The sequence below is a fragment of the Blennius ocellaris genome (genome assembly GCF_963422515.1).
Source record: "Blennius ocellaris genome assembly, chromosome: 23".
In the NCBI taxonomy this organism is placed as follows: domain Eukaryota; kingdom Metazoa; phylum Chordata; class Actinopteri; order Blenniiformes; family Blenniidae; genus Blennius; species Blennius ocellaris.
Window position 1 is genome coordinate 7,893,484 of NC_137672.1, and position 27,130 is coordinate 7,920,613.

Sequence of the window (27,130 nt, forward strand, 5' to 3'; positions counted from 1 at the left end):
CCCCTGTTCTAAGCCATTGTTGGACTGTAGAAGTAAACCACAGTAGTTAGATACACCGGGAGAACATGCAAAATCCTCAGCGAAAGATCCCACAAACACACAACCTGGAATTTTCACTATGCTGCGATATTACTAACCATTACATTATTATTATTATTTTTAATTCATTTTTTAAAATTATATTATTATTATTGTTTACTGTGTATCACTCTTAATTAAAAAAGTAGAAATCAGATTTTTTTTTTTTTTTTTTGCAAAACTGCAAGTGTAAAGTAAAGTAAATTATAGATGTTTCCTAACTAAACTGTCAGGACCTCAATAAGGGTCTCCAGTGACGTTGCTGGTGCTCTGTAGCATGTTTGTGTTTGGAAAACTGAGGCTGAATACTCAGTAGAGCTGGACTCATTCCTCCGGAGCTCTGCAGGTCACAGCCAGGGGGTATGAATTTGTATCTGGGGTAAAAGAAGAGGGTGGGAGGGAGGGAGGTGTATTTTGGGTCTGAGGTCTGTCAGTGTGTGTGTGTCAGTGTGTTGGGGGAGCTGGAGGTGGCAGCGGTTACAGCCTGTCTCATATGTCATTGTGCAGCGGAGACTCGAGGCAGCTGCTCTCTGGTGAGTCTCCCCATATCTCTGCGTTTTCTCCTCCTCTCCTGTGTTTTAATGTCACATCTGCTTCTTGGTGCACAAGCAGGTCTCTTTGGGGAGTGTTGTTGGGACTTTACGACATGTGTTTTAATACCTGAAAGTTAATCTCCTTATCCCAGAACTTTAACCGTCACTGCAGGCCTCAGGTTTGGCGTGACGCCACAGCATGACACGTCACGGACTGGACTAATATTTTTGGATAGGTGTTAGCCTGCTGTGTCATGAATAGCTGGGCTTCAAGCAGAGAGCCAAAAGCTTGTACCTCAAGTAAATGTGCCTCAGTTTTGTTAAGATGTTTCAGGGAAAAGAATCACTGTTCTTCACATCATCTTGAGAGTTAACTGACAGGAGTGTGGCGTTAAAGGAGAATTATTTGTGACAAAGCTGTATTTTTGAATTTGAAAGTGTAAAAAGTTTGACATCCAAGTGAAGAAGGGCTTCTCATAACATCACTCATATACACGGTCTCACTCTAAAAAGCAGATTTCGTTTGAGACTTCCTGAAATGTTGGGATCCATAGACAACAAAATACTTTAGAACAGCGCGCATGTTTATACTGTGCGTAAGAAATTACTGTAATATTGTAAATTCTACACTGACTGCAAGAATTCCCTTTTAGCCATTTTAATCTTCAAGCCTTTTAGTGTGTCACTGTCCAAGCTATTTCAAGAGATATGTAATAAACTGTTAATTCTCCCGAAAAACTGTGAGATTACATTGTGGTTATCATCTAATAGTTGAGTCGTGAACACACTGATATTGACCATTTCAAAAAACACATAGACACAATGTTTGAAAGTGAAAATGCATCATTTCTGCATTTTCAATTCAAAAAGTTTTCCGTTTACATGGCAAAGTTTTCAAAACCATGCCCATTTATGTGGAAATGACAGAAATGCTGAAAACAATGTCGTTTTGATGTTGAGCCACTAGTGGGTGCTGTTGTTTTGCCGCCATTGTTGTTATTGTCCATCGACTCAGGCATGTGCAGAACTGTTTGATATGACCATTGTGCACGTACGTTGTAGCAGCGTTTCAGAAAAGTCTGCTTCCGCAGAGACGGAGTCGTTCTGTTTTCTCAAAGTTCCATCAAACAAATTGTGTTTTCAGTTAGTCCGAGCACCATTGCTGTGTAAACTGACACCCAAAACCCAATGGTAGTTTTTCAATTTTAACTCTACAACGTTGTCATGTAAACTCTCACACACACAGACAAACTCAGCACAGACGTTCTTCATGCTACTTCACTGTTCTGGCCTAAACTTAATATGGGTTTGTGAAATATGCTAATTATTGCATCCAGTATGTACATTTTAGGAGTGTGCCAGTCCTCAAAATGAGCAGAACCCCCCCCCCCCCCCCTAAAAGCAGTATTAAGACCATGATTGATCTTAGTCAAGCTCACAATAAAGGAGATTATGTGATCAAAAGCAGAGCACAGTGTAACAACACTTCCCCAAGACCTACAGGGATCCATCCCGTCATGCTTTGCTTGGTACGTTTGCATGCTGATGTCCACCCAACTAAAGTCATACCATCTAATCCTCGCTACCTCAATGTCACAGCAGGTTTGATGTCCCGTTCAAAGGCTGGTTGCTTGCGCTGAAAATGACCCTGCCTCTTCGCCGTGTAGGAATGGCCAGCACTGGGAACCTTTCTGAAGAGCAGGTGCACTGCTCAATCTGTCTCGACGTCTTCACCAATCCCGTATCCATACCGTGTGGACACAACTTCTGCCAGAACTGCATCCTGGGATACTGGAAAACCAGCCCTCTCTATCAGTGTCCCATGTGCAAGAAGTCCTTCCACAAAAGGCCGGATATCAGTGTCAACACCGTTCTGAGGGAAATCGCCGAGCAGTTCAAGGAGATCAGGGTGAAGAGCGTGGAAGCAAAAGCAGAGGAGGGAGAGGAGAGAAGAAAGAAGTGGACAATGGAGAGAAAGAAAAAGGAGGATGAGGAAAGGCTTCTGGAGAAAGATCAGAAGCAGGAGGTCCTGGAGGAGCTGAAGCTGAAGCAAGAGGAGGAGAGGGCGAGGGCGAAGGAGAAAGAAGCGGAGAAGAAGCCATTGCAGGAGGAGTTACCACCGTTAATTCCCCCGGTGGCTGCACCTAGAAGGTCTCCTCCATTATCAGACCAAGCAACAGCTGCATGTCCGCCACCTCTTCCCCAAACGTCGCCCCCACCCTCCCCTCAAATCCCTGCTTCTCCGCTTTGTCAAAGTCCGTCCCTTCTCCTCTGGGAGCAGGAGGAGGTCTTGTGCGATGTTTGCTTAGGAGATGGTCGGCCCAAGGCAGTCAAATCCTGCCTGGTGTGTCTCACGTCCTACTGCGAGGAGCACCTGAAGTCGCACACGGCCAGGTTCACCAAGCACAAGCTGATTGAGCCCGTCGCCAACATGGCGGACAGAATGTGTCCGAAGCACGAGAGGCTGCTGGAGCTCTTCTGCAAGAAGGATCAGACTTGTGTGTGTGTCTTGTGCACGGAGACGGACCACAGGGCGCACTACACCGTCCCAGTGGAACGAGAGTGGACGGACAAGAAGGTAAGACAGACCTCCGGACAACCGAATACACAATGAGAAAATGTTTCAGGGTTAGAATGTCAATTGTCAACATACAGGAACACTTTTAAACTGGTAGATGTTTGTGTCTTGCACGTGCTTTATGTGGGTTGGACGACCTGAAGCTTCAATACCTCTGGCCCATTAATCTATGATTCCAACTTTGAACATAAGTCAAGCTTGAGAACCAACATGAATCTACCATTCCAGTTACTCTCAGAACTCAGAATTCCGCGTTTATTTTGAAGTTGTGACGGAAGTGCCTCTTTGAGGTTGGAATACTTGATAAAGGTTCTGCTGTGGTTCAGTAATCTTGGGATTCCTCACTCAGCTATTTCGAGTTATTTGCTCTCAACACGTTTGGCTATCTGTTTCAACAGGGTCATAGTTTCTCTTTGAATATGTTTTGTGCAGGCACAGTTAAAAAGAACAGGCATGGATGTTCAGCAGATGATCCACGACCGACTGACAAAGGTGGAAGAGCTGAGAAAGTCCCTGGAGCTCAATAAAGTAAGACCGCATGGGACGCGTTGGCTAATGTCTCACAAATGCAATCGATACACATAATGTGTTTTCTTTCTTTGAAGGCCAGCGCTAAAAGAGAGATTGAGGAAAGCATGCAGGTCTTCTCGGAGCTGGTGCGCTCCATCAAGAAGACTCAGGCGGAGCTGGTTCTGCTCATTGGGGAGAAGCAGAGGCAGACGGAGAAGCGTGCTGAAGGCCTCATCGCTCAGCTGGAGCAAGAGATTGCCGAGCTGAAGAAGAGGAACACAGACCTAGAAAATGTGGCCCGAACTGATCACATTCACTTTTTGAAGGCGAGTAGTAAGTTTAAGGGACAGAAAACTGGCGATTTGAATTTTGGTAGCCATTATTAGTTACTTTGAAAGGAATAGTAGTTGGAAAAGTAGCCCCTTGTTTTGTTTTGGCCATGATTACACAAGTGAAAAGGCATATACTGTAGCGCTTTCAGATAACTTTTGCGTTTACACTGCAACATTTTAAAAACAATGCAGTTTTCATGTTGGGCCACTAGTGGGTGCTGTTGTTGTTTGTGTTTGCAATGAGCCCACACACAAAGAGAACAATACGCTGTGAACAGTAACAATAGGAAATGGAGTCTCTAACTGAATCTGTCTGTTTCTGCAGAGCTTCCCGTCTCTGAGCATGATCCCTCCCGCTAGAGACTGGTCTGACACCAGAGTTCCCACTGACACATGCGTCGGTTTGATCCGGAGATCTGTGGCCAAACTGGAGGAAACATTGAATGAAATCGTCGACAAACTGTCTGACAGTGGTAGGACGCGATTTCACATTGTGATTTATCTCACGTGTTGACAATCTCCACCGAAACCTTGAAAGTGTTTCTCCTGTTTTGTTGCAGAGGTCAAAAAAGTTCTCAAATACACAGGTGAGGTTCCGTCCGTTGGTCCGGAATCAATTTGAAACCGTCCACTTTCCAGCAGAGTGAACGTGTTTTATGTCTGTGCAGTGGATGTCACTCTGGACCCCGACACGGCCAACCCCTGGCTGCAGCTCTCCCAGGACAGGCATCAGGTGAGGCACCTGGGCGCCTGGCAGGACCTCCCCGACAACCCCGCCCGATTCGACACCGTGGTCATCGTGCTGGGCCACGACGGCTTCACCTCGGGCCGGCACTACTGGGAGGTTCAGGTGGGGGATAAGGACGACTGGTATGTGGGCGTGGCCAGGGCCTCTGTGAAGAGAAAGGGCCGGATCTCGGTGAGCACGACTCAAGGCTACTACGCCCTGGCCATGAAGAAAGGCCAGGGCTACCGGGTGTCCACGTCCCCGCCTCTGCTGCTGTCCGTCGACACAAAACCCAAGAGAGTGGGCGTGTACGTGGACTACGAGGAAGGCCAGGTGTCGTTTTATGACGTGCGGAGTCGGACCCATATTTACACGCTGGAAGACACCTTCACGGAGAAGATGCTGCCCTTTTTCTACCTGTACTGCTGCGACAAAGCCTCGGACACGATGGTGATCTGTCCCGTGAACGAGAAAACCCTGATCAAACAAGGATCGAGCTAAGGAATGGTCAACTTAATCCTCAAAGTGAGGACAGATTGCGACCGAATTTGGGTATTTTCTGTCAAGGCAATACGTTTAAAGGCACAGTGCACGTGAATAATGCTGTTTGGTTTTGTATAGCTGTTATCTACATGAGCTTCTATTAAGTATTTGGCTCGCTGGATGTAACACGGCAGTTTTGTAAAAAGATAACATCAAGAAAAGAGATATTTCTCTGTAATGAAGAAAAGACTGCTTCAAATTTAAATTGGCCGAAGTAAAAAAAAAAAAAAGTTCCTTAGAATTGATTTTCTGATTATTGTTTTAGTCAAATATATGTAATATGTGCAACAGTATGTATTTCAACAAGTTTCATATTGAATATAAGAAAAAAAACAACAGTACACTACAGATCTAATTCACTCTCAGTGTTGTGCAAGTTACTAAACTTTTGTGAGTTGTAGTTACTAAGTAGTTCAAAAGTATAGCCTGGAATTATTTCAAGAGTCACTTAGTACTTGGAATGTAACTAGTTAAATCTGTCTTAATAATGTGCTTTTGTATTATAGTGTTGTGGTGTAACATGAACTGAACTGTCAGCACTGATGGCAGATTAACTCTTTAAATTCAACCGAAGCTATGGCAGAAGAAGGAAGATGCTCTATTATCTGAATGGGCAATATTTCTGATCTGACACCAAAAAAAAAGCTGAGATGAGCTACGAACATTGAGACAGCAGCAGTTTATTTAAGGACCCGTTTACACAACTGTTTTCAAGTGAAAGTACAAAATTTTCATTGTGCTCGAAGCCACAGAAAACTCAACTTTTTGAAACTGAGTTTTCAGTTTTTAAAACATTTCCATGTATTTCAAAGTTCCAAAGTTTTTCCGAAACAAACAAATAAAAAAAAAAAGCAAAAACATTGTTTTGAAATTCACAAACGTCATGTGAACCGAGCCGAAAGCTGCGAAAGCATCATTGATTCATGTGGCCTGTCCTGGATTTCTCTGTGTAAATGTAAGAAGTGTCCTGTATAATCCTTTTGAATGATTGTATTATATTGTATAAGTGTATTTCCCCGAAGCAAAACAAAAGTACAGCTTCGACTTCAGATTTTCCAACTTGCATGTTGATGTTGATCCTGCCATAGCTGTATGTTGTTCAAAACGACAATAAATCTTGTAAACAAATAAACAAAAAACAAAAAATATTGCTTTTATTTTTTGCTTCAATGAATAAAAGACTTAAGTTTCGTTTCAGCAAAATGACACAACTTGTGCACACCCACTGACATGACTCAGGCTGTACCAGCCTCTCAGGGTTTATTTCAATTTCAGCCCTGAATTGTTTCTCGGGCCTTGATGTCGACGCACTGTCCGACACCGGGGGAGACTGTTCACTCTTTACAAACAAAAACCAAGAGCCAGGTGAGGCATACTTCACCTGACTTTCATTTTCTGGTATTTTCTTTCTTTTCTTTTCTTTTTTTAAATGCTGAACATTTAAAAAGTAATGCAGGCAGATTCACGTGGATGTGAGTCACTGGGCGGGTTAGAATTGGCACTGGAAACACCCAGCGGTTATCTAACGTTGTGATTATTAGTCACATCTATTATTGTTTCAGTACAATTGCTGAGCAAATGTTTTAAAATATGAAAACTGCATCAGCCCAGGATGTAAACTCATCGAAAAATCACCAAACTTAAGCTCAAACATCTGTAATCATTTTATAGAAAAGTAATTCTCACTGATAAAACATTCATTTTTTCTTTAATACAAGTTTGTCTTGTAGATTATTTTTGATATGGTTGTTCAATACGTTGTTTGGCCTGCAACATGCTGATGTCTGTAAACTGTTTTTTTCTTGTTTATTTGAATGTAATCGCCAAAATAAGTTGTGTTTTGAAATTAAAACTTCCACGACATAATAATCTTCGACTTTAATGATTCAACTCATTTTAAAGCTTTTGCCAATTTCAAGGTCTGAAAAATTACAAGTGTATTAGATGTTTTGTCTGTCTGCAAGCTGGATTCACCTTTTAATCGTTATTAAATGTTGCATTCAGATTTGAAGTATTTGGGATCCTTGCATTTTATATTCATGTCAGTGTTTTTTTTTTTTATCATGATACAAATCTACGCTTCATGTCTGTGTTACATGCAGAGGTCTCATCATGTCAGCACTCCTTGCTTCATTGCCCGAGGATCACTTCCTGTGTCCAATCTGTCTGAACGTCTTCAGCGACCCGGTCACGACTCCTTGTGGCCACAACTTCTGCAAAACCTGCCTGACCCTGGCGTGGGACAACGCCGACGAGTTCTGTCGATGCCCGACGTGCAACAAGCGGTTCAACGGGATGCCCGAGCTCTCCACCAACGCCGTCATGGCCGAAATTTCCGTCCACATAAAGAAGAGAAGAGTGGAGGCGCCGCGGCAGGTGAAGTGCGACGTGTGCACGGGCGTCGAGACGGAGGCGGCAAAGTCGTGCCTCGGTTGCGCGAGGTCCTACTGTGACGCCCATCTGGAGCCCCACTGGAGAGTTCCCTCCCTGGCGAGGCACAAGCTGGTCGACCCGGTGAAGAATCTGGCGGAGAAGCTGTGTGAGAAGCACCAGATGATCCTGGAGCTCTTCTGCAGGGACGAGCAGGTTTGCGTCTGTCCGTCGTGCAGCGAGACCGACCACAGAGGCCATCAGACCGTGCCTGTTGCAGAGGAAGCCGCTCGGCAAAAAGTAAGGAGGCGCCGTTTCCTGCGGTAGACAATGTCGGGGGGCACTTTCAACACACTTTTGTTCTGAATCTGCTCCTGAGAAATCCTGAGCTTCGACCCCGCCCTCCATGTAGACGGTGGCAAAACCAACATTTCTGAAATGCTATGGGTGTAATAAAATAGCTCAGTAGATGGACAGTAACAACAATGGTCATGACTGCCAGTCCATGTTCTCCTGGGACTTGGAAGTTTTAGAGTCGAGATTCACCCAGAATAGGAATCCAAATTCATCGTCTGCCCATATGATCGTCCGTGAGCTCACCATTTTTAATGTTTATAGCGCACTGTTCTCTCTGCACATGCACGTGTGGTTTCAGTACAGAAATAAACACCTCTCAGGACGTGTCAGAACGTGTGAGAACGGATCCAAACACAGACTCCCGTGGTCCAGGGAATGCGAGGAAACTGCAGGGAAGCCGAGCCGACAGAGGGAGAAGGGTTTAAATATGCAGGGAAAGGGAAGCACACAGAGGGAGAAGACTATTGGATAATTGAAACGTGAGGTGAGACACACCGGGGCAGACAGACGCAGAGACCTGACAACAGCAATCACTAATGGCCCGACATGAAAACGACATCATTTTCAGCGATTCTGCTGTTTACATGTCAGTGGGCATTGTTTTCAAAACGTCGCTGTGTAAACACAAAACTTTCCTGAAATGAAAACACAAAAACGATGCATTTTCACGTGAAATAATGTCGTTTAAAAACACGGCCTGAATCTATGCAACGTGCTTTCAGAAGATGACAAAACACACTTTTCAAATTGTTCTAAAATACTAATTTAAATGGATGGATGGATGGATTGATTTTAAACATCTCAGCTTTTTGTAAGTCTTGGAGCCCTGATTATTGTCTGCACATGTTTTCTATTAGAACTAAACTTATATAATATCATTTCATTGTTTAAATCTGTTTTATTGATTATTATTGTTAATAAAATACTGAATATGTAAGAAAAAACAAGGTGCTACAGAGTTGTTGTGAATCACAGCTGTGACAAAAAACAGCATTTTGAGCTAAATGCAACATGTGGGATTATTGTAAAGCTTCTAAAATGTATTTGTTCATCAAAACAGCTTCAGGAATTCTTGTATTGATTAAGATTGTGAAGTCTGCCGTTTATTGTGTTGAATTTCACGCAGAAATGTTTGCAAGCTTATCGAGACTGACTTCATCAAGCAACTGGGTACATTAGTGTGGTTTGAAAGGTGTTGACATTTTCACTAATGCAACAATGACACAACATTTGTTCACACTAAAGTTGGATTTGTTTTCACACTTCACACTATTGACGAAACGACTGAATATTTCACTTTTCAGCGGACTATCGAGTCCAGGAAAGCAAAAGTAAAACGGATGATTAAGAACAGAAAGGCAAAGATAAGAGAGTTTACCAATTCCTCTGAAATGAACAAAGTGAGTATTTCAATACATCTTTTGACACGTAAAAAGAATCATCACTTTCTTAACTGCTGAGCTTCTCTTCATAGGAAAAAGCCACTAAAGAGAAGGAGGTTTGCAATGAAGTCTTCAGCACTCTAATGAATAAAGTCCAAGAGAAGCATCTTTGCCTGGTGTTGTACATCGACGACAAACTCGACGAGTCACTGAGCAAAAACGACTTGGTGGTTAAAGAGCTTAAGAATGAGATCGCAGCGCTCCAGAAGAAACACTCGGAGCTGGAGAACCTGGAACAGGACGAAGACCCCTTCCAGTTTCTGCTGGTGAGACGAAACACCTGCTTGCGAGATGCTCAGTGTCTCTTCTTCACGACTCGCCATCGTGTGAATCGTTTCAGGCGCTGCCTGCGCTGAGCCGAGCGTCGGACACCCGGGACTTGGTCCAGCTCCGGGTTCCCTCAGACCCGTATGTGCAGACGGTGCGCAGAGGCATGTCTCATCTCACCAAGACTTTTCAAGCACAGTTAAAAACTCTGACAGGCATGGGTAAGTGTGTGACCCAATGGTCACGTTTCCAAAGATTTCCTTAAGTTGTGATTTAAACCGTGATGCTGTTTTTAAAAAACATTTTTTAATCTGTTTCCATGTAGAGCTGACCCGAATGAGAGAGTATAAAGGTGAGATAAAGTACACATCTTATTAGCTTATCACTGTTGTTGTTTTTTTTAATTCTTTCTGCCATATTCTCAATTTCATTGTCAGAATTAACATTTTCTAAAGCTGTTGTTTTGCCACTAATTTCCCGTTTACTGGTGAAGGAACACATAAATCCTCCTCCATCAGGGGGATATTCCAGGTAAGAGGTTCAACAAAGTCCGAGTCTATCCCTGAATTCTGATTTGACTTTGTCTTGGATAGGAAATTCAGAGTTTCTGGTTCCAGAACAGCTGATCTGAATTACTTCATTCATTACTTGAGTATGAGAACCTTGAGTTAAGCGCGTGCACAACCACAGTCAAAAGTCATCATCAGCGGAGCCCCGATATCACAAGTCACTATGGCAACAGACTGAAAACCCAGTTATTTTGCCATAAAAGTGAGGCGAGAGACACAGTCTACGCATATGTTTGAAAGCATTACTCCACTGACTTAACATTTAGAAATTATAAATAGGTGTAAAATCTGAATTTCATTTAGGTGCAACAACAGGAGGAAGGCAGCGTGGAAGCAGCTTTCAGAATAAAAAGGCTTATATGTACATATGATCTGATTGTAGCTCATTTCGATTTTAATTTTAGTATTTAAATTGATGTAGGCTGTTAAATTAAAAAAAAATATTGATACAGTAGCCACTACAACTGGTAATTTAAACCGGTAACAAAATGCTTTTGGAACTTGTCCTCTGTTAATATTCTTCTGAGTAGATTAACAGTGTTTAGACATTTTTATTATTGTGGTGTGACAAGGTGTACATTTACACTCAATAAATTAATAAAATACTACACACGCACGCACGCACGCACGCACGCACACACACACACACACACACACACACACACACACACACACACACACACAAAGTGCTATATAAGTGAGGTCCACCTCATCGGAGGTTGTCGCGCCGACATTTCAATAAACGTAGTCATCAGAACAACCAGCGCCTGCAAAGCGGCGCGTGAAAACAATAACGAGATGGTTTATTGGTTTATGGCAGATAAGATATTTAAAACTCGCGGCTTGTGGAGGGTGACGATCGTCACTGACCAATCAGCAGACGTGTGGAGAAACAACGCAACTTCCTCACCTTTGCTGCCACAGATTGCGGAAATTGTTCACTAAACGTTAAATAATCACGATCAACACAACAACTGAATGACATTTAATGTCACACCACTCATACTCATGGTTCTAATAAAAAAAAAAAAAAAAAAAATGTAATACTATATATGCAACGATTAAATAATATTGTAGCGGAGGCTCTGTGAGTGTTGAAGGTTGCTGACGCCTTTATGTAACTCCACCACTTTTTCAAGAACTAACTTGTAACTTAATTTGCCAAACATAACCAGTTTGAAATAAAAAATGACAACTTAAATGTCACTTCTTATAGAGGCGGTGACCTTTGACCCCTCCACAGCCGGCGTTCACCTTGTGATGACCGACTCCAACACTCGTGTGAAGCGCTACAACATCGCCAGACGTCCTCCGTCTTCTGAATCCAGGAGATTCCAGTTGTCAATGGTTTTTGGGAACGATGGCTTCACCTCTGGCCGACACTACTGGGAAGTCAAAGTGGGGCTGCACTGCAACTGGGACGTTGGCGTGGCCAAAGAATCAGTCGCCCGAACCCAGAAAGTCATCATGAAAAAAAATGGCTTTTTCACCATCGGAAAGCGGGGCGGGGAATATAAGGCTTATCGTGAATTCTATGAAGTTGTCAACCTGAGTCCAAAGCCGAGGAAGGTAGGAGTCTATGTGGACTACGAGGAGGGCAGGGTCTCTTTCTACGAAATCGACCAGAAGCTGCACATCTACTCTTACAAGAGGGCGACGTTCACAGAGAAACTGTTCCCATGCTTTTATCTGCACAGCAGGGCAAAGAAATCTGAGGCTTTATTTATTCTCCCAATACAAGATTGAAGATTTTCTCTCTGCCTCGAAAAAGGTAAAAAACAACAACAAACGAACCTAGAAATTAAAAAGGTATTTCAAGGTCCTTTGAAATGGGGAAACACAGCTTTAAAATGTTTCAGTAAGCTAAAACGTGGTATAATTAGACAATGACTGTCTGTGTAAAGGGTTTAGGGAATAACAACATCAACTGTAAATAGATTAAACTGATTGCAAGGAAATGACCAATAATTGATCTCATAACCAAAATCTCTTGAGCCTTGATTGATTCAACCAGATAAATGTATGAAACAATGATCACCAAAATAAAACTGTTGAAAAAATGTCACCTATTTGTTGCCTTATTTGGAGCGTTGGCAGAGCCGCAGACACACATCAATGCTTTATCAGGTATGGGTTTACAAGCTTCCAGGAAATGACAGAGTCCAACAGACAAACCTGCAAGTCGAGGCGTGTTACTGTCGTTTAAAGGTGGAAAGATTAAAAGGAGGGAAGAGTGTAACGCGGCAGTGTTAACCTAGAATCAGGAAGTACAAGCCAGCGGTTGGGAGAAGGTACGTGAATTGAATATTGTAATGCTTCTATACATGTAGAGTAGTTTTTTAATATTGAAGATATATTGGTGAAAACATATGAAAGAATATAAGAAGCAACTTACATCAAGGTGAAATGGGTAATGTTGTATTTATGCCAAAGTATGTGGCTGCTGTTACCCACAAGAGAAAGTCTTTCCAGTACAATCATGAGGAATGGATTATTTTTTTAGATTGCATAAAAACATAAATGCTGTTGTCGTGTAACACAACTAAGTGGTTTACTATCAACCTATAGGGAATTAGTTTGACTAAAATGATGCGTAAAGAAGATATTTAGAAATTGGGCTAAAGTAGTAAAATACATAATTGAAACACAAAAGGAGGATATTGCCCTCGTCTTGCTGGATAGAAATCAATCACTGTTATTCTGACAAGATCAACTCAAAGACTCAAAGGGCAAATTATATAAAAAAAAACAGTCTCCTCAGATTTAAAGGGGGAATCTTTCCCTCAAAATAGTTTAGTCTTGTTTTCTCCCTATAATTACCAAGATGTCATTTCTCTGTCTTTCCAAATAAATATTAAAATATTCTATGCAACAAATATGTTGTTAAAAAAAAATTGGAATTGTACTTTGTATCCATGTAAAATATGGCCAAGGGGAAAGAAATAGACAATAAAGACGATGTGGTCGAAGACGGTGCCCTGGGGGACGCTGAATAAATGGGATGTGAAAGATTTTAAATGAAAGAATTTAGTGTGAGCGGAGAGGTATGACTTGAACCAGTCCAGGAGTGTGTGGATAATCCGACGGATTATAATCTGCGGAGTTAGCAGGAGTGGGAAAACTGTGTCATAAGATCAAATCAGATCAGAAAGGGGGAGGGTGGCTACAATTAGAAAAGTCAGTCACACTGACTGCTTGTGAAAATCCTCCCTATTCCTTTCTTTCTTCAGAAAAATGGGAGGGTGTCATGTTAAATGTGTGGAGCATTTCTGATCACACGAGAGGAGAGGCTGTGTTTAAAAAAAAAAAAAAAGAAGTGGTTTACGTGACACAGTCACCACATTGCAGTTGTTTACATCAGTGTCCAAACAGAGCCAGGCTCACTGCGTAACAGGCGTTCCCACAGTCTTTTTCATTTTTTCTCTTACTGAGGCCAGAAGCAGACGCGTGTTGCTCAACAGAGGATTTTACCAGCTGGCCAGATGTTTCACTTTGTCTTTGTGGACATAGAAGCAGTGGAGGGAGAGAAACGAGATGGAACTGAGGAGTATGGGAGCCGTGTTCCTCCACAAACTACACAATGGGACGAAGAGTGAACTTTTTATTTTAATTTGGGATTGGACATGTTGACGGAGAGTGGATTCCTGCCTCTGCTGTGGCTTCCCTGTAAGAAGGCAGTGGTGGAGAGACAAGTTAAACGATGAGACAACACTGATGGCTGAACAGACTAAACATGTTGTTTTTTTTCTCTTGGAGCTAACAAATAGCTGGTAAAAACATCCTTTAATCCTTGACTGTGGTGTGTCAACAATCATCAGTATCTTTCTATTGATACATGAAGCGAGTCTTGTGAGAGGTTTTTGTTTTTGTAAAGTTAATATGGTCTTCATAAGCTAAGAATACGAGGAAAATATTCATTTTATTCTGTTTCATAAAAAGCTTTCCATATATTTAAGGGCTTTTGAAACATACCTTAGCAGTTTGTATATTGTGAAGAAAACAGGAAGCGACTGCTTTGGGGGGGGGGGAGTGTGTCAGCAGTACGTTTATTTTAGCGGGAACTAAAAACTGCCTCACCTTGTTTCTTGTGACTCTTGGAACACTTCGTAAACTTCACAAACCACCGTTGGTCACCGGCGTTATGCATGGTGGTTCTGCCTATACAGTATGTGCTTCGTTGGGGATATGGACCCCGAAATGCAACACAAGTTTTCTGTTTCCACTTGAAAACGTTGTCATGTAAACACGGCCTAACACCAGATCAGCATTGGGTTGTGAACCACCCACATTCACTGTGGACTCTGCTTTTCCCTGCAGACGCACTGTGTTGGACACTTGCTGGAAATCCACCATCGCCCACTAATGCCTGACCACATGCAAAAGCAGGTGTTTAGTTTGGAGCAGGTGCCGACGCTTCCTCGGTGCTGCATCTGCCTGGATGAGTTCACCAGCCCCGCCTCGCTCCCCTGTGGACACTGCTTCTGCCTGGAATGCATCGGCGAGTACTGGAGGATCCACGAGGCCTGCCAGTGCCCGCTCTGCAAGGCGCTCTTCCCCGTCAGGCCTCGCCTGAAAACCCAGTCGACGGCACGGCGCCGCGGCTCAAACACGTCTTTAAAAGCGGGCGAGGTTCCTTGCGACTTCTGCCCCTCAAAGCGTCCGGCGGTCAAATCCTGCCTGGCGTGCCTGGCGTCGTACTGTGGAGATCATCTGGAGCCGCATTACCAGGAGGAAGAGCTTGGGCGCCACCTTCTGATCAGTGTGGTGAAGAACCTGGAGGACTCTGTGTGCAGGCTCCACGGGAAACAGTTGGAAAGGTTTTGCAGGAGTGACCAGACATGTATCTGTGTTATGTGTGTGCAAACCGAGCACAGAGGACACCACATCATATCCATCAGCAACGAGGCGGCGAAGAAGAAGGTAAATTCGGTGAAACCACTCTATTCCGCTCATGTCATGTAGGCACAGTGCTGTACTATGATAATACTTTTAAGGTGATACAAAGAGAATTGCTTATTGTTGATAGTCGAATAAGGTTAAATCTCATTAAAGCTGCTCTGTTTCACAGGTCAAACTAAAACGAAGAAGGCTGAAGCTCCAGCGAGTGATTGAAGAGAGACAGAGTGAGGTGGAAAAGATGGAGCGCTCGCTGGATTTGAGTGGGAAGAATCCAGAAGAGGCCTGGGCACAAAACGATGAACTCAAACAGCTTCGGGAGGAAATCGCTGAGCTGCAGAGGAGAAACGCGGAGCTGGAGCAGCTCGCCCAGACTGAAGACAACCTCAACTTCTTACAGGTCTGCATTAAAACACAGCAATGATCATGAAGTGAAACTGAAGAACAGAATCTGCAAGCTTAACAATGATTTCATGTCACGTCTCTCTTGTTTGCGCAGAGATTCCAACACGGTGCCTTTTGACCTGAAGACTTACAAGGGGCTCGCAAGCATCTTCGTTCATCCAGTAGCCTTTATTTATTCATTAAACACATTGAGATTAATAATCTCTTTTGCAAGTGTGCCCTGATAGCAATACATAAAATACATTTACAATGTCAATAATATTAAAATGGTCTTAAAAAAGTACATGAAGTACAATAAAAGTACTGAGACAGAGTATATGAAAGATAAAAATTCTAAAATAATATTTAGTTTTAAATTAATTAATGTAAAATAAGAACATGGTGAATTTTTTTTTCTTTCCAACCGCTATAAAAGGGCCCTAAACCCTCCCAGTGAGACCGGCTCTGTGAGGTTAAGGTCGTTCTGTAAAGCACTCCATGAATATGGAAGCTTTTTCGCCCACTTCCATACGGACAGTTGAAAATGCGAGTAAAAATAAGTGGTTAGACTGCAGACTCTAGTTATTTCTGGGTTTCATGGTCACATAACTGCAAAAGGTAGGGAGGGTTAGTGTTATACCAGTCTGCGTCGAGGCAGAGCCGGCCATCGTGTTTTCACGTACCACATGCAAACATAGAACAAAGAGTCATGTAAATGTTGTTTGTATATGTAATATTCCATTTAATCCTGCTTTAAATGACCCACCCGTGGGATGAAAACTCAACGAAACCACAATATTCCCAAGATCAGACCATTTTATATGAAGAAGACTTTTTTATATTTTCTTGATTTTTGTTTGCTATTTTCAGTGGCTTGATATAAAACTAACTGTTTACCAGAGTGACTTCAGGGCAGGTCTTGTTGAATTGTACCTGCACAATCCTTTGAAGATGTATTATAAACTATGATCATAATGACCATATTGTTGTTTGACACAGTTTTAAATAGTAATAATCATGAAAATGAGCAACAATTCTGAATAGAAAAAGCTAAATGTATGACTGTTGTTTGAATGTAATTTAAGCCTGAAGTGAGAATCTAATGATGTCCAACACAATAAATCAGTCTTGAAAACATAGACAATTAATGTATGTATAGTCAGAACTGTCCGTTTCGCTCAAGAACTGACAATTAAACTTCTCGAAGAAGAGTCGGGGACGACGCCACCAGGAATTCACTCTCCCGTCTGGGGAGGCAGTTCACCGCGAAACCTTCTGACGAGCTGATGGGGACGACTGTCATGAAGCAGCGAACAGACGGCCATCCCAACATCCACCAAAGCCAACTGCACCACGCTCTGGAGGAGGGTGTTGTGGCCCCTGAAAATCAGTGAGATCCCCTCATCCACCACCAGTAAGATGGACAAGGAAAGCCAACTCCTTCACCTGAATGTGGATGGGGCTGCTGCGGTGCGTCTTAGAATCAGGCCTCTTCTGGAAGAACAAGCTGCAGTGGAGGAGTAGGAGAAGTCCAGGCTGGTTCTTGAGCTGAGAGAATCCACTGATCAGTCAGTAAGGGATGCTAGCACCAAGATCCTTACAGGCCGAAAGTCGCTGGGTCCAGCGAGATTGTTGGTAGATTCCAGGACTATGATGGGTAGACGACCCCCGCTTGTGGTCCAAAGCCAACCGCGAAGAGAGGAAAGAGATGGTCGTGGCTGAGGTGACGAGGATGGAAGAAAAGCACCACAAGACCAAGGCTGTGTCACAGAGCTGACAAGGAAGTTCGACAGCTTGGAAGGGAGCTACCGACCGAAATCTCACTTTGGTGAGACCCGTGGAAGATTCCAGAGGACGGAGTTTCAAGTTCCTCATTTGTGCTACTTATGACATACACCTCATGGCAGCTGATCCATGGCCACTGGAGGAGGTGTGGCAGCTATCTGTATGCTTATTAGAGTAATTATTCAAAATAAATGGTACCAGTCAAACAAGTTTTGAAGGTAGAGTGACACCAGAAAGTTCATCTCATCGAAACCTTCTGGCACAATGAGATCAAACCTGCTCAGCCTCTGTATAACAGTTGATCTACTTGATGTTTTGCCTGTTGAGACCTGCAATTTTGATTGAAAAGGCACTGACTCGTTGGGATTCTATCATCAAATCAATGAGTGGCTGTGCCAGTGCTTTCTCAAGCTCAACCCAGACAGACATGATTGTTTTCGCCCCTCAGAGTGAAAGGTCAAAGATCAGAGTGGACCTTGACTCCCTGTCACTGAAAGCTAAAAATGGGGACGACTGTCATTTTTTTTTTTTTTGTCAAAACAGCGAATAGAAAAACTTGTTTGTGCTTTTATTTTCAATAGATCACTGTAATTACATTTTTATATTTAGTTAATTTGCACCTTGTAGCACCATGTTATGCAAAAACTGTGCATTACGTAACAATCAAATACATTTTCACCTCTTTATGTCAGTGGATCACACACATTTTATAGCAATATGTAACACGTTATTACCAAATGCAGTAAAACTGATCATGAAATGTATTCAAGTATTTTATTACACAGGACAGCAGATTATTACCAAGTGTGGTTATTACATACTGAGGTGAAAATGTATAACTCAATCTTTAAGCACATTTAAGTCAGGGATGAAAACATTATTGTTCTCTTTAAAATGTTCATGATTTTAATACACTACACCTTTTAATCATTTTAATCATTCACTCTTCTAAATACATTTTATGTTAGCTTCAGTTTAATTCCTAATTATCTATTCTCTTGTTTTAATTGAAATCTGTCTATTGAATGCTTGTATTCTCTTAATATCTTGTTTAATTAATATCCTTCATAGAATTACATGTATTTCTTTGCCTTTGTGAAACAGTTGGAACTGGTTTGTGTATGAACACTGCACTAAGAAATAAACCAACTAACGATCGTTGATGCCCTTAGGGAAATTCATTTTCCTATCGTTTGCGTTGCCTTGACTTGCCTTTTGAAAAGCAGAAGTGAAACTTTTGGGAAGAGGCAGGGTTAAAGGGAAACACTGGCACTCAGGAGCAGAGGACTCGACAGGTAACATCTCATCAGCCGACAGGTAAGAACTCCCTGGACAGATTGAAAAGAAATGACAAAGAGGATGTGGTCATTTTTTCAGATGATCTCATTTTGAATTCTATATCTTTCTGTAGTATCCAATTGTTTTAAACCAAATAGTGAGATCATTCGGTAACCTGATTAGTGAGTCACAGTCTTCAGCCTCTGAACAGATTACACTAACTGGGTACAGAGGATGATTTGATCAACTCTCAATAATGACTCCCATCCTCTCTCAGCTGAAGTTGAGCTTCTTCCCTCTGGATGGAGGTTTTCACTCCCAGGGTAGAGGACAGAGTGTTATCTTTTTCTATAGCTCTATTTATGACTGCAAATCTTTAAATTGTTATTTATCTTGATCTTATTGATTTTATCTTCGGTGTTTACTCATCTCTGTTGCTATATTGGTGAATGGTGGAACAACAACTACTTTTTTGCTGCCTGTCAAGTGAATGTGTGTTTTATGATACAATGCCAAACACAATCATTTTCTGGTAAACAAATCTACCCACAGGTAGTAATAAAGTCATTTTGAACCTTGAACTTTCGCATGCTGGATTGAATTATTGGCTCGATGTGCCAGCATGTGAAAAGCAGAACAAATATGATGTGAGAGCTCCGTTATGGATTTCACACCCATATAAAACAAGTCTGACAAGCATTAGGGGGAAGTTACGCACGCACACACACAAACTCAACACCACAACTACAATATAAGGATTTCTACATTTGTGCCCAAGTAAGGCAATATCTGCCCGTAAGTAGATTTTTGTGCAACAGGAGAGGACATCTGACAGTACATAGAGACATATTAAAAGACAGTAGGGACACAGACAGAGACGGGCACTCACAGACTCACTGTCAGCTTAAAGAGTGAATAAATGAATACATAAATAGAAGGAGCCACTAAAATATCACTATGACAACTTGTTGATAAAGATAAAGAAGGAACAAAAAATAGATAAAAATCCAGTCGAAATTTGTCATTGAGGTTTCGCCGACAAAACAGACGCTGGTGTCCCTTCTTGTTTCACTGCCTCACAGTTTGTTTGTTTTTTTTAAGTTTACCTTTGAGTCAATGATAGTCCCCAGATATTTATAGGATTTCACTTGCTCAATCATTTGTCCCTTGATGATGGTTGGCCCAGGTTGTAGTTGTGTTTTTCCTGAAGTCAATGGTGAAGTCCTTGGTCTTCGCTATATTGACCTGTAAGGTGTCTTTAGAAGTGCTCTGACTCGTATTAGTGTAAAGAATAGATACCAATGGTGAGAGCACACACCCTGTAGTGAGCCTGTGGAGGAGCACAGTTCATCTGATAAAAACCCATTGACACGGATCTTCTTCTTCCTGTTTGTTAAAAAGTTTAAAATCCAGCCCACAAGATTATTTCTCAGGTTAAAATGTTCTTAAAGTCCCTGGGTTAACATGTGTGGTTGAATCGTATTAAGAGCAGAAGGAAGATCGACAAATAAAGTCGTGTCTGACGCCCACTCTCCTCCAGGTGCTTGAAATCCATGTAAAGCAGAGCGAGTGTAGCATCCTCACACTCTTCTTCTGGGCCTGGAGGCAAACTGGAATGGATCGATTGCACCCTCAGTATTTACCACAATTTCAGACCGCACCAGTTTTTCAAAGATTATCATCATGATTGATGTCAGGGCCACTGGTCTGAAGTCACTGAGAGTCGTAGGACAGTTGCATTTCGGGACTGGGACAATGGCAGCATCCTTCCAGATCCAGGGGACATGCTGTGCTTCCAAGGATCTGTTAAGGATTTTATGAAAAACTGGGCTCAGTTGTTGTGTGCAGGTTTTCAGTAGACAGCCACGGATGTTATCTGGTCCATGACTTTTGTTTACATTTGTGCAGTTAAAAGCTTTTTCCTCCTCCTCAGGTTTTATCGAGAAGTGCTGCTTGTTGCACAGTTTCAGGCTTAGTTCCTTTGTGTCTTTGCTAAAATCAAGAACATTCAAATGATTGTAAAAACAATTAAGAGCATTGGCAAAATCAATATCGGAGCTGAATCCATTTAAAGTGACATTAGTGTAACCTCTTATACTCTGGAGGCCCGTTATAGTTTTCATACGGGACCAGGCTGAACCAAGGCTGTTAGAAGCCATTTAGTTCTCCAGTGTTTCTCTATAGCTCGGTTTTACCTTCGAAATCTGAATTTTAAGCTCTCTGGTAGCTGTCTGGAGGTCTGATCATCACACATCACACAGTAACTCAGGGTGGGGGGGGGCTTAGCCAAAGATCGAATGAAGATTGATCGAAAAATAAACTGAAATCAAATTGAAACTGAAGCTTCTGAGGAACCTTCTGATGTGATCTTTAAGCAGAAAACGATGGCGTCCACTTCAGCGTCGCTCAATCCGCCCTGCCAGCTGGAGAATCATCTGCAGTGCAGCATCTGCTTGGAGGCCTTCAAAGATCCCGTCACAACGACTTGCGGCCACTCCTTCTGCATGGAGTGCCTCCATTGTCACCTCACATACTGCAATGAGTTGTGTCCTTTATGCAAGAGGTACTCGGCCACTTTCCCTGAAGTGAATGTTGTCCTCAGAGATGTCGTCCGACAGCTACAACAAACACCACCAGATGATAAATACACCGGCGCACCTGGTGAAGTGGCCTGCGACATCTGCCCAGAGCCAAAGCTCAAGGCGACCAAGTCCTGCCTCGTGTGTCTCCACTCGTACTGCTCAACTCACCTGGAGTTTCACCGCTCGACTGGAAGGCTCAAGGGCCACAAGCTGGTGGGACCTGTGAAGATTTTAGATTCGAGGGCTTGCCTGAAACATGGTCGGCCCCTGGAGCTGTACAGCAGGAATCAGCAGAGGTGTATTTGTGTTCGCTGCTTGGAGGACGAGCAACATCTGGTTGTGTCCACTGAAGCTGAATGGAGCAACAAAAAGGTGCCTATTTTCAATGTATAATTTGTTGTATCTATAAAATCAACTTATTGAAGTTTGAAAAATGATCTTTTTTTGTGTGTGTCTTTTGCAGGCCGAACTTGGAAACACTACAGTAACGTTACAACAGAAAATCTATCATAGAAAAACAAAGATGGATGAGATCAATGCAGCTCTAAGGCACTGCAAGGTAAGGTCCCACTGGACTGCAAAGACTTTTGTTTATAGTTGAACTTTTATTTAACCATTAAAATAATCCACAATATTGAAGATAGTGGGGCAGTGGTTAGCGCTTTGGCCTCACAGTGAGAAGGTTGTGGGTTTAACTACCAGTTCTCCTCCATGTACTCCAGTCACTTTGGTTTCCTCCCACAGTCCAGAAACATGCATGTGAGGTTAACTGGTGACCCTAAATTCAATTTAAATTTGACATTTTAAATTGTCCCTCGGCGTGAATGTTCACCTTGTGATGGACTGAAGACATGCCGAGAGTCATTGTTCCACAACATTGGGTTGATTACATGATGAAACTGCGACCTAGGCTTTTTAGGCCATTAGTCTGGATTTGTTTGTTGATTTTGCGACTTCGCAGAATCGCATCGGAGGACAGAGAGCCTGCAGGTTTTGTCACAGATTTGTTATTGAGGGTGTTTAGTTGGTCCTTGACCAATGGCGCTCATCTGGCATGGGCGTTCACATCCAGGTATGAAATATATTGATCGGTTCCAAACACGAGGGGTGTGGCCTTCTGGGGTCCCACCAACGTTGGGATTTAATCTTTTTTTCAGGATTCTTTGTCCTGAGACAACATGTGTCCCTTTTTGTTTGTTTGTTTGTTCCTTCGTTTCTGCTGCTGTCCAAATCATTTTCAGGATCAGTTGGACAAAGACTGGTGGGACATTGAGGCTGTGTTCAATGCAGTGATGGCCATCATGGAGGAAGCCCAGGCAGTGTTGCTTCAGCCACTGACGAGAAGGAGGAAGGTCGTGGAAAAAGAGGCAGAAGACCTAAGCAAGAAGTTGGAAGAAGAGATCAAGAATTTTGATACGACCATCTCTGAACTGAATGATATTTCTGTACTGGATGATCACATCCTTTTCCTTCAGGTGAGACAATCTAGGGACCAGTGGCAAATTGCAGTTTTTCCATTTTCATTCCATTTCGCGTTAACACGTCAACGTGTTGAAAATGATTTGAAAACCATTTTGTGTCTGTAGAGGTACCCCTCTCTTCAAGAATCTGTCTGTAGTAAAGACTGGACTGAGGTGGAGCTTGACACATCTCTTTCTTTTGGCACCATGAGGAAAACTACAACAAAAATGATGGAGAGAATTCAAGAAGAGCTTGAGAAACTGACTGCAATTGGTAAGGCTTGATCGTGAAACTGAACTCAAATCACATCCCTGAACGATGAATGAGAAACTGTCTTTTAATTTGCAGAACTTAAGCGGATCTCAGCGTTTACAGGTGAGCCGTGATTCTCATCAGAGCCTCTTTCTCTTCAAATACACTTGATTCATGAAGATATTTCCATTAACAGAGGATGTGCAGTTGGATCCAATGAGTGCACACCGACGCCTGCTTGTTTCCAAAGATGGGAAACAAGTGAAAGACGGAGGAGAGGACCAGGAAGGCGACGACAATCCCAGGAGGTTTAATTTGTTTGGCAGCATCGTGGGACAGGAGAGTTTCTCGTCTGGGAGGGCTTTTTGGGAAGTGGAGGTCTCCAACAAGTCCGGGTGGGACCTCGGTGTGGTTAGTGGCGACGCAAACCGCAAGGGGAAACCGAGAGTGAACCCGGATAATGGCTACTGGGTAGTTGCACATTATGAGGACAAAAAGTATGCAGCTCTGACGGTACCACCACTCCGGCTCTGTCTGGAAGACAAACCTGAGAAGGTGGGGGTGTTTGTCGACTACGAGGAGGGTCTCGTCTCCTTCTACAACGTGACGGCTCAGTCTCACATCTACTCGTTTACCGAGTGCACATTCAAAAATGACCTTTACCCATATTTTGGTCCACACGTGAAGCAAGACGAAACAAATTCAGAGCCTTTGATTATTTCCGTGTTGTAACAGTAAACAGGATGTGGGTGAGTCAAAGCTTGTGGAGAATCTATGTGTTTATGTTCCAGTTAACAGGACGAGCGAAGAATTATGTCCTCGTACCTGTGAAAAGAGACTACAACTACTTACTTATTAAACATCAACACTTTTACTTTCTTCTTTTGTGGCTTTCACATTTGTGTTGTGGCATTTGCCTGCACGTGGTGGGTTTTTGCATTGGCTGGTTTGAGTTTTGCATTTGTTTCGTGGCTGTGGTATTTGTCTTGCAAAACAATTCTGGGTCTTCTTGTTGAACAGGAAAAAAAAAAGATGGGATTCTTATGCAATCATTTAAGGCGTCGTCAAAAAAAAAACATGACTCTGAACTGTGTTATTGTACTTCTATGAAAAACTATAAATGGATTTTAATAAATGTTATAACAAGTACTTGTAATTGTGCTTTTTTCCCCCTGTGAAATAAAGTTTTCTCTGAAAAAACAAGGTGAATAGATGTATGGATGAATAGATATTAGAACCATTGAGAAGATGTGACTAATTTTGGGCAGGCCCATCAGTTTGATTGTATCTACACACATACACACCTGTGGTATTTCTGTCTCTTATTACTTTGATGATTGTTTTTTTCACCACAAAGTAATTATTTGACATTGACAAAGACCACTAGGTGGCAGTATCATCCTTGACTCTGGACTTGTGCGGCTTCTGCGCTGGTTCGTCAAGAGTCACAACCCTGCAGCTTTTGATTGGTAAAATAAAACCGCAATAGAAATGTGTGTACTTCACAACTCTACTCTTGATAAATGGAGTCTCGATCTGGGATCTGCAACATTTTTCAACAATTCAGACATTTTGCTACTTTCCACTGAATTAAAAGCATCTTTAAACTGCATTCAGTTTAATATAAAAACATAGGAAAGTGATACAGTAGCTGTAGTGCAACACACTTTTTATTTACAAAAAAACCCCAAACGTGTTTAAAAAAAAGAAAAGAAAAAAAATGCCTTAAAATGAAAATGTATTTGGCGATATTGAAATAATATTGAATTGAGTAAATGCATGAATGAATGATGAAATGTTTTCAGGAGAAGCTTTGATGGCAAAGTCTGTGAAGTAAGTGAAGCAGATAACTGAAGCATCAACGTGTTCTTTCCTGACGTGTGTGATGGTCTTCAGTGAGTTTGTGTCCGACCTGTGAAATCTCAGTATTGTTCATTAACATGACGGAGTTTTATGTGACTTTGTTCAGGTTTGTATTTTACTGCTGTGTATTTTAAGGACGTCGAAAGCTTTTCTCACTCAATGTGGAAAAATAAAAAAGAAGACAAAAACAAGATGTTTGTTCAGTTTTCGGAGTCACACATTATTCTCTGTTAACACATTGGCTCTGGGAACCAAATTACTGATTGTACTTCCTCATTCTGCTGACTGACCTTGGAACTAAATACACTGTTGAAAATTAATAAACAACATAACACACGCACACACACCTTATTCAGTTGTGTTTCATCATGTAATGTTAGGAATGTGCCAGGAATGACGTCAAAATGATATTCCTAACACATCCTGCTTATGTGTGAACACTGCATAATATGCTCAAATATGCTTAATCACATATGAAATATTCACGTCTTGATGGCTCAAACTGAATAAGGGTTTTTACATACTCATGTAGAAATATACCATAAAAGCATATAAGTGCAATTTATGAAAGTGTACCACAGGATAGGGTTACATTCCTTAATGCGACATTATAATAAATGAAACGTATTTGAAGTAGAAGCAGCACATGTCAAGATCTGGATCATCAGTTGATGAAGTGGAAGTGCTCTCAGCACTTTGTCTGAGATTCCTTGGGAGGAGAAAAGGGTGTGAGCTGGCAAACACTCACAGATCAGTGGTTCGGAGAAACCCCCTCGCTGAGTTCCTTCATGTTCTCTTTTTGATGGTACTTAAAGTCATTTATAGCAAGTCATCCCGCCAAATATGGATTCCTGAAACTGAACACTTCTTTTCATGGAGACATTCTTAGATACAGTACAGTCAAGTTACTCAAACACTTAAGATATGGTTTTATACGAGAAGCGTTCCAAAAATATTGCTCTATGAAGTTTCAGGGTATTTATTTGTCGTCTTTATGAAACGTGGTCAGGGTGAGGCTTCCTCCTGTTACGATGGCTTCATTCCAGAGAATCAAAACCCGGTTGACATGTGAAATGGTCAAAAACTATTTTAAATCAGTAACAACAACTGCATTCTCAGTTGACAGGTGAGACAGGTGACAGTATTTGTTTTGCTTATTATAGTAACACTGTTGATTTTGACTTGCAGTCCTTGCTTAATCTTTGCTTAAGAGCACAACGTGACACAGGCAGTCGGAGCACCGTCCACGTGAACAGCTTTGAACAGAAGGTGAGGCTTTTCAATAGAAGGGCGGCAAATAGAAACACGAGAAGCAAAATGCATTTAATATGCCATATTTTGTCATGACAGGTGAACCAGAACACGGGTGCAACAGTCGCTACACAGCTGTAACGTGAACGCAGAATTTGAAACGCAACATAAACTCAGACTGATGAAATGTTTTTAGGGGAAAGTTTTTGGTGAGAAAGTGTGAGAAGTAAGTGAACCAGATAACTGAGGTGTCAACATGTCCCATTTTAGTGACACATTGATGCTGGAAAACATGGCTTTATTTCCTTGTTGTTCTTCCTCCTTCTGCTCACTGAACTTTAAACTAAATTTGTAGAAAATTAACATCTGAACCCGCAAAGTGTGTAAAAGGAGCCGGAGGATCCGTCTGGATTTCAGTTGTCCACGACTGTTTGACTCTGAATCAACCTGAAAGATGAATTCAGCAATTTTCTGCTTGAGTTTGCTGATCTGCAGCTTGAGTTCAGCTCAAGATGATCGTAATATGACTGAGGATTGTCATGTGGACACGTGCGAGCTCCTGAAGGAGTTTGGTGCCTTGAGGGAAAGATTCCCTTCTTTGGAAACTCGACCACCGTGGCATGAAATTAGACAGTCGGAGTGTGAAACCAGACTGAGAAACATTGAAAATACCCTGACGGACTTCGAAAAGAGGGTTGAGGCCGTGGAGCAAAATGGTAAAAATGAATTTATTTGCATGATTGGAATAGTTTTTAGTGATTAAAAAAAAAGTAGTTCTCTGACGATCCCACAGAAACAGTAATGAGACGGGTTTCTTTTTTCCAGGTCAAACAGAGGTCATATTCAGTGCAGTAACAGGAGGTGACGATGACGCCATCGGACCCTTCGACACAGACACAACTTTAATCTTCCATAGAGTGATTACCAACGTCGGTGAAGCCTACAACCAATACACAGGTATGAACTGTGCGTTTGCAGGTTTTATTCTAAATACAGGTTACGGATTATGTTCTTTTCCTGCAGGTGTCTTCACGGCACCCGTCGCAGGTGTTTATTACTTCACCTTCTTCTG

The 27,130-nt window shown here is 42.2% G+C and overlaps 1 protein-coding gene across 1 annotated transcript; it reads left to right on the top strand.

Annotated features, from left to right (window-relative positions):
- Nucleotides 1-533: 533 nt before the first annotated feature.
- On the top strand, nt 534-24,069 carry LOC308147260 (uncharacterized protein). Its single transcript, XM_080519366.1, has 20 exons — nt 534-611; nt 2,234-3,189; nt 3,622-3,717; nt 3,795-4,025; nt 4,357-4,504; nt 4,592-4,618; nt 4,700-5,254; nt 7,421-7,971; nt 9,503-9,736; nt 9,811-9,958; nt 11,523-12,007; nt 12,565-12,597; nt 14,624-15,226; nt 15,375-15,602; nt 20,980-21,603; nt 21,695-21,790; nt 22,473-22,706; nt 22,818-22,965; nt 23,041-23,067; nt 23,141-24,069. The coding sequence occupies exons 1-20, from the start codon at nt 572-574 to the stop codon at nt 23,674-23,676; spliced, it is 6,000 nt and encodes a 1,999-aa protein (XP_080375492.1). The 5' UTR covers nt 534-571; the 3' UTR covers nt 23,677-24,069.
- Nucleotides 24,070-27,130: the final 3,061 nt, after the last annotated feature.